At 43.7% G+C, this 18,129-nt stretch overlaps 3 protein-coding genes across 3 annotated transcripts; all 3 read right to left on the bottom strand.

Annotated features, from left to right (window-relative positions):
* Positions 1-7,330: 7,330 nt before the first annotated feature.
* LOC147386529 (uncharacterized) lies at positions 7,331-7,888 on the bottom strand. The gene has a single exon (XM_086424566.1). It carries the CDS (start codon positions 7,886-7,888, stop codon positions 7,331-7,333), a length of 558 nt encoding a protein of 185 aa, XP_086280692.1.
* Positions 7,889-15,020: 7,132 nt separating this feature from the next.
* LOC147386528 (uncharacterized) lies at positions 15,021-16,192 on the bottom strand. The gene is made up of 3 exons (XM_086424565.1): positions 16,016-16,192; positions 15,612-15,808; positions 15,021-15,531 (listed from the first exon to the last, which is right to left on the bottom strand). Exons 1-3 carry the CDS (start codon positions 16,190-16,192, stop codon positions 15,021-15,023), a joined length of 885 nt encoding a protein of 294 aa, XP_086280691.1.
* Positions 16,193-16,261: 69 nt separating this feature from the next.
* LOC147386527 (uncharacterized) lies at positions 16,262-16,893 on the bottom strand. Its single transcript, XM_086424564.1, has 2 exons — positions 16,596-16,893; positions 16,262-16,512 (listed from the first exon to the last, which is right to left on the bottom strand). The coding sequence occupies exons 1-2, from the start codon at positions 16,891-16,893 to the stop codon at positions 16,262-16,264; spliced, it is 549 nt and encodes a 182-aa protein (XP_086280690.1).
* Between the last annotated feature and the right edge of the window lie 1,236 nt (positions 16,894-18,129).

The raw sequence follows: 18,129 nt of genomic DNA, 5'->3' as shown, positions 1-18,129 counted from the left end.
GTCCCTTGGAGATGGAGGTGAAAGTTTTTGTTGCAGCTACGAACCTTCTCAATTTTTCTTAGTCGATCATGTCTTAGATAATGTGCTTCAGCCTATAGAAATCATCTGTTGAATGATTTTTGGCTCAGTGATACTCACAATATGGTTTTCCCAGTTTGCCTATATAGTTGGCCTAAGGCAACACGAAGCTCGGATTGTTCCTTATGTGTTTTAGAATATCAGAAGGCTTGTCAGTGAGGGGTGTCATCACCCTATTTGCATTCCATGTTACCCATCCTTGCCAATCCTAGCCCCGCTTCTTTCATTTCTCATTCGGTCTTCTTGAGTCATGGTCTTAGCAACTCCCTTTTCTAGGGTTATTGTATTCACTACAAGCGAACCCCCTTACACTCAAGCTTTTAAAGCATTTTCCAAGTAGATAAAGTTCCTAGTTGTTACATAAAGATCTTCCAATCTTTCTGCTAGGTTGGTGAATAGTTCATAATGGAATCTGGTTCTAAGGATGACAGACTTCACATAAGCTTGAGCCACCAGCTCATTGTCAGGATTTTCCACCTACATAGCCTAGGTTCGGAATCTAGCAATGAAAGCCCGGATCCTCTCCCTTTCTTCCAGTCTCAGGTTGAATAAAATGTTGGCCTTTACTTTCCTTATTTGGTTGTGAATGTACTAAGCTACAAACAACTCATCTAGTTCCACGAAACTTCCAACCGACCCTACACTCAAGCCTTGAAACCATGAGTTAGCCATCGAGCATAGTGTGGATGGAAATATCTTAAACATTAAGGCATCATAACCCTGGTATAATATCATTTGGCTTTTATAATGCATGATGTGCTCTACTGGGTCACATGTTCTGCCAAAAGGGTTGTACTTTGGTGAGTGAAACTTTTTAGGTGGATCAGATGATCCCTTCTGATAACGACAAAGCTCATAATTCCCTTACCACAAACAAAGTCAAAAGCCCAACCTGGCCTCCCTTTGCAGCAATATCTTCTCTCCTCTTCAACAATTCCTCCACTTTCCCCATGGTCACAGGGTTTGTAAGAGGAAATGACCATGGGTTTCCTCTTCTCGCCTTTTGGGTGTTAAACTTTGCTTTGTTGTTTCTATTATTTTTTCGATTGCATTCTTTGCCTCGGATCCTTCAGCCAGTTGTTGCCTCATCTTTTCATTGTCTTTCCTCAACGCACCAAGCTCCTCCCCTTGTTTCTCGAGGCCTTGCTGAAATTCTGCTCTTATCTGAGTGAAAAGGGTTTCCATAGTCTGTGGAGGCCCTTGGTTCCCTAGTACTGCTTGAGCCTCAATAGCGCCATGATTTCTCGATGCTACTTGAACTCCATTAGTTCCTCTCAGCTCTTCATTTCTCGTATTCACTATGTTTCATCACGTTCTAGTTCAAATCCCACGGATGACGCCAATTATAGAGGTCAAATTTGTGACAAACCTCGAGATTTACATTCCTCATCTGGATTGCCCCTGGTCTTCTTCCTAACTTGTGGACCATGCATCACAAACACTCTGACGCCTAAGTCAAGAAAATAAAGAAATATAAGACCTTTTTTCTAAGAAAAAATTGCATACTTTTGTCATGGTGTGGTTGTCCTATTTATAGATATTTGGAGCCCTTCTTAAAAGGCTTCCTAGATCATCTTTATCTTTAGTGATATCTTTCCTTGCGATAACATACTTTTTCTTACTTTGTAGGTTCACGTTTATGGAACCGTTGCCTTCCTAAAGTGGCGTGAGGCTGAAAACCAAGCAGCTACCCTGGCTAGAGAGCAGGACGAGAACATAACTATGTTTTAGGTTGAGATGGCCTCTTGTAGCCAATTTTCCCAAGAAGCTAGAAAAGAGATGGAGGCTAACCTAGCTTTGGAGACATCCAATAAGAGGCTGACAGTTCTCCATGATATTCTACAACTAGAGCTGGCCAACTACAATGAAAGAGTGCAACGGAGAGACGCGGAGCTAGCGGAGCTCCTAGACAAGGTTCAGCAACAAGAACTCGAGCTGAACTCCCTGAAAATAAGGGTTGATTCAATCAGAACTATTCATGTCAAAGAGGATGAGGCTAAGACAAGGAAGCTACTGGGCAACTACAAGCCCAATACTCTCAACTGGTAGAGGAGTCTTCTACAAAAGCCTATCACAAAGGCTTTGAGGCTACTCGACTTCAGTATGTGAATGAAAAGGAGGAAAGGGATGACGAAAAGGACCTGGGCGATGCTCCCGATGTAGCTTCTATCTGGGATGCTCCTTGGACTGGACGCTATGGGCGCGCTCCCCCCTTCCAACTGGATGAAGAAGGGAATCCTATTACCATCCTCAATCGAGTTCTTGGTGATCTTATGGAGGCTGGTGCTACCTTAGAATTGAATCTTGCCCAAATAGCGGATTCCTCAACTCAGCCTATCAATCCACCCCTTGTCCAACCGTCCATTCCTATCATCGACGTGGACGCTCCTGCTTCCATTACTCAGCCTTCTTCCTCGGCTAGTCAACCTCCATCCCTTGAGTGATAACTGGTTCTCTATTGTTACACTTGTGCTCTCTGTATTGTCCCGTCTTTCAGAATCTCTCCCTTGTACTTTCTCTTAACTATTAATGAAAAAAAAATTACACTTGTTACTTTTGTAATTTCCTCTTTGTCTTCTCTCTTATCCCTTTTGCTCTACTGATTGTATTACTTTCATCCATGCTGGTTGAAATGGCCCATGCATATAATAAACTTCTCAAAGATTCACTACTACTTTGCCTTAACAATAAGCCCATTCAACTGCAAAACAGCTTAAGCATACACTAATCATACATTGCTCAACTCACTCTGCTACAAACTGCTCAAGCATACTTTGCTCAACAATGAGTCCAAGCATGCTACAAACTGCCCAAACCTATTATGACTATACACTGATCAACTTACTCTACTGTAAATTGCTCATACACTATGCTGTAAACTGCTCAACTGTTCAAGCATACCTTAGTCAACAAACAGCCCCTTCAACTGCAAAACTACTCAAGCATACTCTACTCAAGCATACCCTGCTCAAATATACTCTACTGTAAATTGCTCAACTGTTCAAGCATACTTTCCTTTTTTCAATCAAACAGTCTCCTCAACTACAAATTGCTCAAGCATACTCTGCTCAAGCACACCCTGCTCAAATATACTCTACTGTAAACTACTCAACTGCTCAAGCATACTTTCTTTTACTTTACTTCCCCTAGGTTCTACCTAAATTAAATTTTACTATTGACGGAACCTTTACAGGGCTAATGTTGCAAACGGTTCATTGAGCCACTGTCCTTGAAGAAGGCTCTGACTCTGCTTACATTCTCAACTATAAAACAGTATGCACCGAGCTAACCCTACAAACGGCTTTTTGAGTCACTATCCTTAAAGAAAGCTCTGACTCTGCTTACATACTCAACTATAAAATAGTTGTACCGAGCTAACCTTGCAAACAGTTATTTGAGTCACTGTCTTTGAAAAAGGCTCTGACTCTGCTTACATTCTCAGCTGTAATCATTTGACTAACTTTTTTGGCTAGTGAACTCGTGGTAGAGTAGGACCCTGACCAACTTCTTACTCTGCCAACAAGGGTAGAGAAGACCCATGTAGGTCTGGATCCCAACTGGATCCACACGGCTATTGTTACTTATATCAGAGCTGAGCCCCAACCAGCTTTTTGCTCTGTCAATGAAGGCATAGAAGACCCATGTAGGCTCAAATCCTAGCTGGATTCCGCTGAAACATCCTTGAAACTCATGACAGAGTAGGACCTCGACTAGCTTCTTACCCTGCCTATGACATCAAGGAAGACCCACGTAAGTCTGGATCCCCGTTGGATCCATACAACTATTGTTAGTCATGTCAGAGTTGGGCCACAACTAGTTTCTTACTCTGCCAATGAAGACAGAGAAGACCCACGTAGGTCCGGATCCCGACTAGATCCCCTTTCTTCAACTTAGCCCTACAAACACATCTGAAAAACAAACACGATAAAATATTTATTGATAATATCTTTTTAAATTACATGCATTCCATGGTCTAGGCAACTCCTGACCAGACATTGTGAGTAGACAATAAACTCCCTTCTAGCCCACTCTTCTCACTTTATAGAGTCCTTCCCAATTTCCTCATAGCTTGCCACTATTCGGCTCTTCTGTGTTCTGGAATACTCATCGCAGTACTAAATTACCTTCTTGAAACTACTGGGGATGAACCTTTTTATTGAAGTAGCTCTGCAATTTCTTGTGGTAATGCTCTAGTCTGACCAATGTTGTGTATCGCTTTTCTTCCAACATGTCTAATTCTACAACCAACTGTTGGCTATTTCCCTCAGACTGCACTACCCTGGTCCTCACAATGGGAAAGTTATTTTTTATGGGGATCACAGCTTCCGTTCCGTATGCCATGGAAAATGGGGACATTCCCATGAACTTTCTAACAGTTTTCCTATAAGCCCACAAAATTCCATGCAAGACTGATGTTCACCTGCCCTAAGCTTCTCCTAATCTCTTCTTCAAAATGTCTAGCAGCACCTTGTTCGTAACTTTTGCTTGCCCATTATCCTGAGGGTATTGGGGTGTAGAGAACACTTATTTTATCCCATATTCATTGCAAAACTCTCTTATCTGCTCCCCTGTAAATTGTCTTCCACTATCTGAAACTATGGTGCACGGCAAACGAAATCTGCAAATAATATTCTCCTAGAGGAACTTTTGAACTTCTTGTTGTCGAATTCTGGCTAAAAGGAGTGCTTTCGTCCACTTAATCCGTCGCTACCAACAAGAAGGTAAGATTGCTTGGTGCCCTAGGCAACGGGCCAACTACGTCAATCCCCCATTCCACGGACTGATAAGGGAATGAAGTTGTACCGCTTTCATGCCTCTGGCAACTATCATAATACTTGACATACAACGCTACATCTTTCTGCAAGTAGGGCCAAAAGTAACCTTGAGAGACTCCTTTATGCGCTAAAGCTTTCCCTCTTGAGTTGTTCCCACAATCGCCCTCGTGAATCTCTCTTAAAACTACTCTTGCTTCCTCCGGAGCTAGGCATCATAGGAGTGCCCCCCCCCCAAACTTTTTTTACAAACTCCCTTCTAGAACTGTGTATATCTCTGTCCTACTCTTGACTTGCCTGGCTTCCTTCTGATTACTGGGCAGCTTCCCCTACTGTAAGTAAGCTAGGATCAGACTTATCCATCCTTGGTCTCCTTCAACCGCTACTAAACTAGGTAGCCCAAGCTCGTCTTCGGACGAGCATTCCTGGTTACTCAACAGTAGTTCTCTATTATTCTGCCCAGTCAACATCGAAGCAATGTAGGCCAGAGCGTCTGCATGCCTGTTATCTATTCGCAGTATGTGCTCAACTTCGATGTCTTCCGCTCAATGCATAGCAGTTCTAATCTTCTTAAGGTAGAGCTACTTTCGAGGATCCCGAGCCTCAAACGTCCCATTAATGTGGTTGACCACTAACTACGAGTCGTTGTAAACCGTGGCCTCAATTACCCCCAGACCTGCTAAGGACTCGAGGCCAAGCAACATCGCCTCGTACTCTGCTTCGTTATTTGAGGCCTTGAATCCTAGAGTCACCGCCTTTTCTATCCTTGTTCTATCCAAAGTGGTCAGTACTACGTCGATACCTGACCCCTCAAAATTGGATAAGCCTTCCACCCCAATCTGCACTGCAATTTTTGCTTGTCTTCTGCCTACTCCAACTCTTCTACCAACAGGTCTATTTTTTCTTCCACCGGGAAGTCTGCCATGAAGTCAACTACTGCTTGGCCTTTCACTAAAACTCTTGGTTTGAACTCGAGGCCAAACTCCGCTAACTGTACTGCCCACTTTGCCATTCTGCCTGATCTTTTTACTTTTCCCAACACAGACTTCAGAGGAAACTTTCTGATGACCAGCACTCAATGTGCCTAAAAGTACGATCGTAGGCGCAATACCGTATAGACCAAGGCTAAACCTATTTTTTCAAGCCTCAAATAATGCATCTTCGAATCTGTAAAGTCTTACTCAGAAAGTAGATGGGTTGTTCCATCACTGCCCCAGTTCTAACCAAAACTGAGCTGAGTGCATGCTTGGAAATGGCCAAATACACCCCGAGTTCTTCTCCTACCTCTGGCTTGGAGAGTATGGGTGGCTTGCCGAGATATTGTTTCAATTCCGAGAACGCTCACTCACATTTTTTTGTCCACTCAAACCTGGAATTCTTACGTAGCAACTAGTACAAGGGCCTATACTTATCGGAAGATCTGGCTATAAAGAGATTTTAGGTGGTTACTCTCCTTACGAACTTTTGGACTTACTTCTGAGTCTTTGGGGAGGGCATCTCTAATAGTGCTCTGATCTGATCCGGGTTGGCTTCGATTCCTCTCTTAGTAATTAGATAACCTAGAAATTTCCCTGATGTTAACACGAAGGTACATTTCTCTAGGTTGAGTTTTATTCCCACTTTCCTTATTCTGGCGAAGACATTTTCTAAGTCTCCGACATGGTCTTCCTTCCTCTTACTTTTGACTAGCAGGTCGTCTATGTACACATCTGTTGTTCTGGCCAGCAAATCTCTCAACAGCTCTGTCACTAGCCTCTAGAGGTAGCCCCCGCATTCTTCAATCCAAAGGGCATCACCTTATAGCAATAGTGCCCTTACTCTGTAATGAATGTTATTTTCTCCTGGTCCTCCAGGCTGAGTTGTATCTGGTTGTAGTCAAAGTAACCATCCATAAAAGACAATCTCTCATGGCCAAAAGTCGCAACTATAAGCTGGGCTATCCTTAGCATCGGAAAGCTATCATTGGGATAGGCCTTGTTTAAATTTGTGAAGTCTGCAAACTCTAACTTTCCCATTCTTCTTGGGCACTTCCACAATATTTGCTATCCACTCTGGGAACTACACCTCCCTTATAAATCCAGCCCTAATCAACATGTTCACCTCATTAGTGATCGTTTCTCTGAATCGCGGTGTTAGTCTCCTTGGTTTCTACTTAACCAGTCTGAAGGTTGGCTCAACATTCAGATGATGACAAATCACCTCTGGACTAATCCCTGGCATCTCCTCGATGGACCAAGCAAAGACATCTCAATTTATTTTAAGCACTCCACTATCTCTCTCAACTTTCCCGGCTCCAGCTCGGCCCCTACACCTATCTATTTTCCCTCTCTTACATCTACCATCTGAATTCCTTCCAGGCATGGGGGTCCACCAAGCTTTGTCTCCCCCCACTATAAATGTTATTAATGTACTCTACCCTTAGATGATTCTTTCCTGCTCAATGCGCACACTTACGCCTCTACTTGGTCACCTCGTACATCCTATATCCCCTGCGGTGTGGGGAACCGAAGAACCTGGTAATATGTGGATGGAACTGCTTTTATCTCGTGCATCCACCACCTCTCCATAATGGTATTGTACGGGAAACTTGCTTCAACGACCACGAACCTGGTCATCAAGGTCACCGGTCCTTCTTGTACTGGTAACACTATCTCCTCCCAGGACTGATTGGATCTCCCATCAAAGTCGATCAGTGGTGCTCCTGCTGAGGCAAGCACATTCCTACTAAGGCCCATTTTTAAGAAGGCCAAAGCGTACAAGATGTCCACTAAGCTGCCACTATCTATCAGCACTATCTTAAGCGTGAAAGTGACCACCTGCAAGGTCACTACTAGCGCATCATAATAGGGTCTTACCACCCCTTCCAAATCTTTCTCAGTGAACGCCATTGTTTGCTCCCCAAAGGGTTCCAGTTCGGTAGGTCCACTCTTTGTTATAAAAATGTAAGCTAGATGCCCAGCTCTCCTTCTTTTTATTCTCTCACTGGTTCTGGCCTGCCCTGGCTTGCTACTCTCTCCCCTTAGGACAACGTGTATCATAGCTACCCTTCCATCCTATCCTTCTACTAGCTACTGATCTGCCCTGCGATTCCTGTCCTGCAGCAGGTCCTCCCTCTGTCTCCTAGGCAAGTCTCTTAGCCTGCCCTGCTCAATCAACTTCTATAGGAATCTCCTCAAAGCTTGGCATCTATTAATGGTATGGGCCTGCACCTTGTGATTCTCACAGTATCTCTCATTCTGATTGATCTGATCTCGAGAAAGCAGCGCAGGCCACTCGAAATACGATTCATGAGTAATAAGGGGTAATATTTCACTGGGAGGCATAGCGAAATATGTCCGAGTCTTTCTCCTCTCCCCATCTTACTCAAGCGGTTTCTTTCTATCTTGTCGTTGCGGCTGGTATTGTTTGCTAGGCTTTTCAACAGCGTGTATGACCTTGCTATTTCCAACTGAGCTTCGAGGAACGTCTTCTAAGCGGATGTGCTTCTTCGCTCTCTCGAACAACTTGCTCAAAGTCTCTAGCCTCTTCTTCATAAGGAATCTAACAACTTTGAGCTAGAGGGTAGGGAATTTCTAAATGCCACTACTGTTGTTCGCTCGTCACAACACTCTAGCGACATTTCTTCTTCCCTAGCTTCCTGGTGAACTCCCTGAGGCTCTCTCCTAATCCCAACCTCATGCTAAGTAGTGTGTCAACATCTCCTCCACTCTTCCTATTGCCGATGTACTGGGCGACGAAGGTAGTGCAGAGCTCCTCAAATGAGCTAATGGATCCACATGGCAACTTGTGAACCAGGTCAAAGCATTTCCATGCAAACTTGAAGGGAACAACCTACACATTAACCCCTCTTTCTCTTCCTACAATGCGAACAGCTGCTGAAAGTGAAAGAATGCTCCCCGGGTCCTTCGTCTTGGAATAAGGGGTAAACCACGGTGGCGCAACTTCTTAAGAATTTCTTCGGTTAAAATTTATATTGAAAAGGGAGACTTCTTAATTCCCCGAACAGCTTGCACAGCTGCTGTGCCCACGTCCACACTCTTCATCATTTCCTTCTCATTTCTAATCATCTCTCTAACCTCTTCTAGAGTTAAACCTACTACGAGTTTAGTTCGAATGACTATCGTAAAAACCTCTGTTCCATTTTCCCCTGTAGGGATTAGTAACAACGTGCTCCTTTTTTGTACTAAAGGCATGGCCATCTTTACTTGCCTCTTGAGGATCCTTCAGTATGCTATCTCATTCCGCCTACTGTCAATCGTCGAGACGCTGGCTCAAGTTCCTATTTTGTTCTACCAAATCGTTCATCTTCTTCTACATCTCCTCTTGTTGCTTTCTCATAGCCTCCAACATAGTCAAAAGCTGTCCGTCTGCAACCAGAAAAGTTGGTGGGGACGCATTGACTTCATTTGTTCTTGTGGATCTCACCATTATTTTAACTGAAATCAATTTATTGCTGGTGTTCCCACAGACGGTGCCAGTTTTATGCGGTCAGAATTTGATGGATGGCTATGATAGTCCCAACCCGCACTGACCTGAAGTTGTTCCTAGTGCCTCCCTCATCGAGGTGGCCTAGTACCTACCACAGACACTCTGACGCTCAAGTTAGAGAAACAGAGGAATAATTATCAATACTGATTAGCTCTCGATCTCTCCAACCAGCCCCCTCTTTTCAATAGTGCTTACTATGTTATACCTGAGGGTTTCCCCTTCTATAGATTACAATCATGGGTTTTCTGCTAGTTCTGCGAGGTTGTTTACCTAATTGGGATCTTTTGGATCGATCGAACTTATCTGTGGAGATCCCCTTCGAAATTTTCAGGATTGACGTGCACGCAATAGTATCGTAGGTTTCTCGAGGCCTAGCCTGCCCTACCTGGCAGGACTAACTTCGCTTATCGTAGTGTTGTCCTGCTAGCCAGACTAGGGAGATCTCTGTTTTGACCTGCCCTGCTTGTTGGACAACACCTCATAAGCTGATCTGTGTCAGGTATCACTTAGCCTACTTGGACACGTGTAGGGTAAGATCGTCGCACAATTATTTCCCTTTACATACACAATTTCAATATCCATGAATTAAAACTTTCATTTGCATTTGATCTTATTATTCTAAAACAAGGTATTAAAGAACGACTTATTGCCTAATGGACTAACGCATGTGTCGGATCTTCTTCTGATATTATCCAAATATATATTTCGATATTTTCTCTCGTAATTAATTCTAACTTTGTTTTACAATCAATTTCAGTATAAACTTTAGCTACTTTTGTAAAAGTTTACAAAATAAATCTAATTTATAAATTCTTTTTAAATTTGCTTGAAAATGTTGAATACAAAAAAAATGAAATGATGAAAGAAAACATTTATCAATTGCAAATATTATTCCTTTTTGTTTATCTGAAATAAATAAAATTTTATTAAAATCATAAGGTCTAAGTGACATTTCAAAATAATTTAAAAATCATTCCCAAGTATCTTTATTTTCTATTTCAACTATTACATATGCAAGTGGAAAAATATCATTGTGTAGTCGAAATTCGGTGAACGACTACAATGAATCCAACCGCACTGATAATGAAGTCGTTCCTAGCACCTCCCTCCTCGCGGCGGCATGGTACCTGTCAAAATCACTCCGACGCTCAAGTTAAAGAAGTAGAAGAATAGTCCTAATTACTGGTTTGACCATAATCTCTCCAACATGATTCCCATTTATAGTGCTCACTGTGCTATTTATGCCCCCTAACTGCCCCTAGGGTTTCCTCCTCTATAGGCAGTAATCATGGGATTTTCACTAACTCTGTCGAGTTGTTTACTTAATTGGGATCTTCTAGATCAATTATACTTACTTATAGAGATCTCCTCCACGATTTCGGGATTGACGTGCACGCAACAGCTTTACGGCTTGCTCTGCTTGGCAGGTCTGATCTGGCTTATTACTATGCTGCCCTGCCAGCCAGACTAAGGAAGTCTCTGCTCTGACCTCTCCTGCCAGTACCACTTAGTCAATTCAGACATGTGTACGGCCTAGATTTATCATACAATTATTTTCCTCTACAATTATCCCCTCTCAAGGAGGCGCAAGGTCTCTTCGTCTCCTCGAGACACAATTCCATTTTTTGATTGGCTACCTTACTTTTTTATAATTGTGTCGACTATTTTCAAATCGACGCATTCAATACAACGCCGCTTCGAATCTTCTCTGACAACTTAGATGGATTGTTCTTCATCTATACCCATCAACGTGTCCTGATGTTTTTCGTACTACTCCCAATCTCGCGACGCTTCAACTGGGCTCAAGTTGTCCTTTCAGGTATATGTGCTCCTTCGCCCTTGTCAATCACTCATTATTGTGCTAAAACTTTACAAGCTCATCTCTGTGCTTTTTCGCGAAGGCCCTCTCTACTTTTTTTTCTACTTTGTCGGTTCAATTACCTCTTTTACACCAAAGTAATCTTTTCTTTCTCTATTCGACAAAGTTTGTATATTCCTGCCTCTGTATACATTCAGGTTGACAGAGACTCTAATTTCCTTGGCAAATGTCGCCAAGGAGAAATCTTTGTTTTTGCCGACCAAATTAAGGCTGGCCTCAGTTTCCCTCTCTCTGCCTTCCTTAAAGAGGTACTAAGTAAGATAAATCGAGTCCCTGGCCAAATGTTCGAGAACTTTTACCTTCTGGTGGAGGCTGCGAAGAAGATGGGCATTACCCCCAACAACTTCTTTTCCAGTATGAAAGCCGGACGGTCGGGATACTATTCGTTGTCCTCCAAGAGCATAGTGGTGGCTCTGATTCCATCTCTCCGTAGTTCTGATAAAATGTGGCATAGAGATCCCCTCTACATTTCTGGGGACTGGGAATTCGTCCCTAGCACTCCTCACGAGGGATTCAAAGTCCCTCGAACCTTCCAGGGTAATATTGTTTGGTTGTATTATGCTTTTCAACCTATTTAGCATTTGTTCTGCATTCTTAACGGCTTATTTGCTTCTTTCACAGATTCTTCTGCTCTAGTGACTGTTGAGGCTAGGAGAGAGCAACGCAAAACATCCAAAGATCGAAGGCCAATGCCAGTGGATCTCCGAACCAGGGTTGCAGAGAAGGTGGTAGTGGAAGATCACCTAGGTGACGTTCCGTGGCCACTTACACGACGAGCTCCCTTTAGTTGAATTAGGCGTACCGTGGAAGATCTTGATCCATTACATCTTGCCACTACTTCCACTTGGCCTCCTCCACGATGAGGGGATCCCAGTCATCCAGCTCCTTCCTCTGATGGTCAAGGTCTAAATCATTTGATCCATTCTAAGTCACACTCTCCCCCTTCTAGGATTCTACCAGGGTCCTCCGACGTAATGGACATCAATCTCTCTGAGTTTCCGCTCTCATGCTCCTTTGCCACCAGGGCTGCTCCTCCAACTATCCCAGCCAAGAAGCGGATAAAAAAGAGAACTTAGACTTCTCGTGGTTCCAGCCTTTCTAGAGAGGCTGGTTAGCTGGTTGTGGTGCCTGGGGAGCCTGTTATCCTTGCTTCTGCCCCTACTTCTATTTCTACTGTAGGTGCTACTAATGCTAGTACTGCAGCTATTTTTGTGGAGCTTCCTGCAAAGACTTAGATGAAGGCAGGACAGAGTTTTGCCAGCCCAAGGGAGGACAGCACTGCTCCTGATCTCCAACCACGGAAGAGGCGTCGGTTGGTCAGGAAGAGTTTGAGAAGTCCTTCCCCTTCAGAGGAGTTTGACCACGAGGGCGCTTCACTTCATAAGACTCCTCTAGAGGCAACTGTTTTTGCCTGAATAGGTCATGGGGCCTTCCTTCGAGATGGAAATGAGAGCAATATTTTTCGGCACCCTTGCCACGTTTACAATAAAGGTTGCGGGTAAAAGACCCAATAACTGTCGCTTCCCTATTTTCCTAGTCTATCTCTCCTATGGACTAGGATATTGCTGACCTGGGCTTTGGTTGTTTTTCCCATGGTCGTCACTGAGTAACTTCTACTCTTTCTTACCTGCTATCTGTTTCATAACTTCTGTGCCCTAACATTTTTCTCTTGCTTCGTAGGCTCACATTTATGGAACTCTGGCCTTCCTAAAATGGCTTGAGGTTGAGAACAAGGTAGTTATCTTGGCTCAAGAGTAGGAAGAGAAAATAATTGCACTCCAAGCTGAACTGGCCTCTTCTATCTAATTTTCCCAAGAGGCTAAAGAGGACATGGAAGCTAATCTGGCCTAATTCTCCAAGGCCAACCTAGCCTTAGAGGATCTAATAGGAAGCTGACAAATTTTCAGGGTGTTCTTCAACTAGAGTTGGCCAACTACAAAGAGATAGTACAAAGAAGAGACGTAGAGCTAGCGGAGCTTCAAGAGAAGGTGCAACAATAGGAGCTTGAATTGAGGCTGCTCAAACTAAGGAGGATAAGGCTGAAACCAGGAAGCTTCTGGGGCAACTGCAAGCCCAGTATTCTCGATTGGTAAAGGAGGCTTTTACAAAAGCCTACCGCGAAGGCTTTGAGGCTGCTCGACTTCAGTATCAAGAGGAGGAGGAGGAAGGGGATGATGAAGAGGACTTAGACGACGCTCCTTTAGTGTCTCCTGTCAGGAATGTTCCCTGGACCGGACGCCTTGGGCATATTCCCCTCTTCTAGTTGGATGAGAATGGAAACCCTATTGCAATCCTTGATCGGACCCCTAGTGATCTCTTGAAGGCTAGTACTACCTTAGAATTGAATCCTACTCCAACGACAGATTCTTCAGCCCAGGCCAACAGTCCACCCCCTACTCTCCCTTCTAGTGTGCCATTCATCCCTGGCGAAGATCAGAGTGAAGTTGTTGACCCTTCAAGTACTACTACTAAAGTTGATCCCCTAGCTACTATTTCTCAGACTCCTCCCTTGGCTTATCAATCTTCCCCTATTGATTAATGACCTATTCTCAACTGCTAAGCTACCGCTCCTTGTACTTTGGGATCCCTTCTTTGTAGTTTTCTCTTTACTACGAGTGGAAAAATTTTGCATTTACATATTTGCTATCACATTTGCAATTCTTTCTTGCATTTTCTCTTACCAATTTTACGTTTCCCACACGCACATTCTGCTTTTACGCTGCATGCATATTCTACCGCTCTACTTTCTAACTTAGTACACTTTTATACTATGCCCTTCCTTCTTCTGCTACTACTTGCTCACGCTGGTTAAATAGCTCACTGCGTGCCACTTATGCTTGCATTGCTGCTCTACTTTTTAACCAGCTTGTTCTAACGCTCAGACTATCACTAGTTAAACTGTCTACTGCCACTGGTTAAATTGCTCACTGTCTATTACTAATGCATATACTATTATTCTGCTTTCACGACCGGCTGATTCTATGTTAACAATCGGCTCATTATTCTTTTATACTTCCACCTTTTTCCCCTAGGTTATACTTAAAGTAAGTTTTACTGTAAGTAGAACCTATACTAAGATAACTCTGCAAACAGCTATGCGAGTCACTATCCTTGAAGAAGGCTCTGACTCTACTTGCATTCTCAACTATATCATTCGACTAACTTTTCAGCTAGTGAACTTGTGATAGAGTAGGACCCCAAGCAGCTTCTCATTCTGCCAACAAAAGCAGAGAAAACCCATGTAGATCCCATCTGGATCCACACAGTGATTTTGTTACTCGTATTAGAGTTGGGCCTCGACTAACTTCTTGCTTCACCAATAAAAGCAGAGAAGACCCACATAGACCCAGATCCCGACTGGACCCCACTTAATGCTTGTAAAACTCATAACAAAGTAGGACCCCGACCAGCATCTTGCCCTGCCAATGAAGGTAGAGAAAACCCACGTAGGCCCTGATCCCGACTAGATCCACATAGTATTTTTTGTTACTCGTGTTAGAGTTGGGCCCTGACCAGTTTTTTGCTCTGCCAATGAAGGCAAAGAAGACCCATGTAGGCCCAAATCCCAGCTAGATCTCTATCTTCAACTATTCCCTGCATAGAAATTTAGAACATCTAAGGAAACATATTTATTGATAATACCTTTTCAAATTACATGCATTCCACGATCTAAGCAGCTCCTGATCGGATATCGTAACTAAGTAATAGGCTCCCTTTTGGCCCACTTTTGTCACTCTATATGGCCCTTCCCAATTTGTGCCCAACTTGCCACTGTTATGTTCTTTAGTGTTCTGAAATACACGTCATAGCACTAAGTCTCCTTCTTGAAATTGTTGGGGACGGACCTTCTTATTGAAGTAACCTTGCAATCTTCTGTGATAATGCTCCATCCTGACTAGCGCTGCATCTCGTTTTTCATCCAACAAGTCTAGTTCTGAGACTAATTGATGGTTGTTTCTATCAGTCTGTACTATTCTAGACCTTGCTGTAGAGAAACTGTTCTTTGTAGGAATGACCGCTTCCACCCCATAAGCCATAACGAACAGGGACATCCCTATAGAGGTTCTATCGGTTGTTCTATAAACCCATAAGACTCCGTGAAAAACCGTTGTCCATCTGCCTTTTGCCTCCACTAACCTCTTCTTCAAGGTGTCAATCAACACCTTGTTTATAACCTCAGCTTGGTCATTACCCTGGGGGTATTGCGGTGTGAAAAACAATTGATTTATCCCATGCTCGCTGCAGAATTCTCTAATCTGCTCTCCGGTAAACTGTCTTCCATTGTCAGAAATTATAGTGTGTAGCAAGCCAAACCTGCAAATGATGTTTTCCCAAAGGAACTTCTGGACTTCTTGTTGCCAGATTCTCTGGCCAAGAGGAGCGTTTTTTCCCACTTTGTAAAATAATCAGTTGCTACCAGCAAAAAGGTTAGATTTCCAGGCACTCTGGGCAACAGGCCTACTAAGTTGATCCCCCATTGCGGGAAGGGCCATGGGTTCACAAGTGAGTTGAGTTGTATATCTAGCTGCCAGATTATCTTCTCATGCCTTTGGCAGCTATCACAGTACTTGATGTGTAATGCGGCCTCCTTCTACAGATAGGGCCAAAAATAGCCCTGTGAGAGTACCTTGTGCATCAGAGATCAAACCCCTAAATAATTTCCATAGTCTCCCTCATGTATTTTTCTTAACACCTCTTTTGCTTCTTCCGGGAGTAAACAACGCAGGAGTGGTCCTCTCATAGACTTCCTGTATAGAACCCCATCCAGGGGATTGTACCTCTTTGCTCAACTCCTAACCCGCCTAGCATCCTTTGAATCACTAGGTAGCTCCCTCTGTTGAAGGTAGGCTAGGATTGGACTCATCCACCCTTGGTCCCTCACAACTGCTACCATATTGGTCAGCCCGGTCTCATTTATCGCTGGACACTCCTGATAACCTAACGGCAACTCTTTCCTGTCCCGCCTGGCTAGCATTAAGGCTATGTAGGATAGAGCATCTGCATGCCTATAATATGTCTGGGGTATGTGCTCTACTTTTATTCCTCATACACGATGCATAGCAAATATAATCTTCTCTAGGTAGAGCTGCATCTTAGGATCTCGAGCTTCAAAAATCCCATTGATGTGATTTACCACTAATTGAGAGTCACTGTAGACTGTGGCCTTGGTCAACCACAGTCCCGCTAAAGATTCAAGGCCGAGCAGTATCGCCTCATACTCCGCTTCATTGTTTGACGCTCTAAACCCCAATCTCACCACCTTCTCTATTCTAGTCCCATCTAGGGTAACCAATACTACTCCAATGCCCGATCCATCGAAGTTAGACTACCCATCCACATAGGCCCTCCATCTTAGACCACCTGCAACTCTTGCTCACTATCCGCCTGTTCTAGCTCTTCTACGAGTATATCTGCTTTCTCTTCCACTAGGAAGTCTACCAAGAAATCAGCTACCATTTGGCCTTTCAAGGATACTCTAGGTTTGAATTCAAACCCAAACTCTGCCAACTGCACTGCCCACTTAACCATTCTACCTGACCCTTCTGCCCTTCCCAATACAGACTTCAAAGGAAACTCAGTGATGACTTGTACCCAATGTGTTTGAAAATACGATCGTAGGCGCAGTGCCATATAGACTAAGGGTAACCCCATCTTCTTGGGTCTAGAATAGCCCATTTCCGCATCGGTGAAGGTCTTACTCAGGAAGTAAATGGACTACTCTGTCATTGCCCCAATCCTGACCAAGACGGAACTGAGCACATGGTCAAAAGTGGCCAAATACAATCCCAACTCATCCCCTATCTCTGGCCTCGAGAGTATGGGCGGCTTGCCAAGGTATCTCTTTGGTTTCAAAAAAGCTCACTTACACTCGTTTTTCCATTCAAACCTGGAGTTCTTTCGTAGCAGCTGGTACAAAGGTCTGCACTTATCGGAAGATTTGGCGATAAAACTGTTTAGTGCAATTATTCTCCCTGTAAGTTTTTGCACTTGCTTTTGAGTCTTTGGGGAAGGCATTTCTAATAGTGATATGATCTGGTCTGGATTGGCTTCAATTTCTCTCTTCATGACCAGGTAACCTGGGAATTTTTCAGTAGTCCATGCGAAGGTGTACTTCTTCGGATTGAGCTTCATCCCCACTTTTCTCACTCGAGCAAAGACTTCTTCCAGATCACTGACATGGTTTTCCCTCCTCTTGCGTTTGACCAGCAGGTCATCGATGTACACCTCTACTGTTCTACCCAACAAGTCTCTAAAGAGCTCCATTACCAACCTCTGATACGTGGCTCCCGCATTTTTTAGGCCAAAGGGCATTACTTTATAACAGTAAAGCCCCTGCTTAGTTATGAATGATGTCTTCTCCTAATCATCTAGGGTGAGCTGGATCTGATTGTACCCAGAGTAGCCATCCATGAAGGACAACTTCTCGTGACCAGAAGTCGCATCTACCAACTGGTCTATCCATGGCATCGGGAAACTATCCTTGGGACAGGCTTTGTTTAAGTTCGTAAAGTCTATGCAGACTCTAACCTTCATATTCTTCTTAGGGACTGCCACAATATTTGTTATCTACTCCGGGAAATGCACCTCCCTTATAAACCCAGCCCTGATCAACCTGCTCACTTCTTTCATTCATCGCCTCCCTGACCTGCGGCGCTAACCTCCTTGGTTTTTGCTTGACTAGCCTGAAGGTTGGCTCTACATTCAGGTAGTGACAAATCACCTCCGGACTGATCCCTGGCATCTCCTCAATGGATCAAGTAAACACATCCCCATTCCTCCTTAAACATTTCGTTAACTCCTTCAACTCATCTGGTTCCAACTTTGCTCCTACTCTTATTTGATTTCCTTTGCCCATATCCACCATCTGAATGCCTTCTAAGCAGGGGGGGTCCAATAAACTTAGCCTCCTCC

This window comes from Akebia trifoliata, chromosome 14 (assembly GCF_017979445.1).
Source record: "Akebia trifoliata isolate Shusen 1 chromosome 14, ASM1797944v1, whole genome shotgun sequence".
In the NCBI taxonomy this organism is placed as follows: domain Eukaryota; kingdom Viridiplantae; phylum Streptophyta; class Magnoliopsida; order Ranunculales; family Lardizabalaceae; genus Akebia; species Akebia trifoliata.
Note: the sequence above shows the minus strand (reverse complement) of the source record. Positions and strands in the feature narration are given on the sequence as shown.

Excerpts from the sequence above, each read along its gene's own strand:
- LOC147386528 (XM_086424565.1), bottom strand. The coding sequence starts at position 16,192 with ATGCTAGCCAGGCGGGACAGGAAAGAGTTGCCGTTAGGTTATCAGGAG. Across the intron at positions 15,809-16,015 it reads ATTCAAAGGATGCTAGGCGG|AAGGAGGCCGCATTACACAT; the intron begins GTTAGGAGTTGA and ends CCCTATCTGTAG. Across the intron at positions 15,532-15,611 it reads GCAACTGATTATTTTACAAA|GTTTGGCTTGCTACACACTA; the intron begins GTGGGAAAAAAC and ends CATCATTTGCAG.
- LOC147386527 (XM_086424564.1), bottom strand. The coding sequence starts at position 16,893 with ATGGGCTATTCTAGACCCAAGAAGATGGGGTTACCCTTAGTCTATATG. Across the intron at positions 16,513-16,595 it reads AGAGCTAGAACAGGCGGATA|TATTGGTTACCCTAGATGGG; the intron begins GTGAGCAAGAGT and ends GCATTGGAGTAG.
- LOC147386529 (XM_086424566.1), bottom strand. The coding sequence starts at position 7,888 with ATGATACACGTTGTCCTAAGGGGAGAGAGTAGCAAGCCAGGGCAGGCC.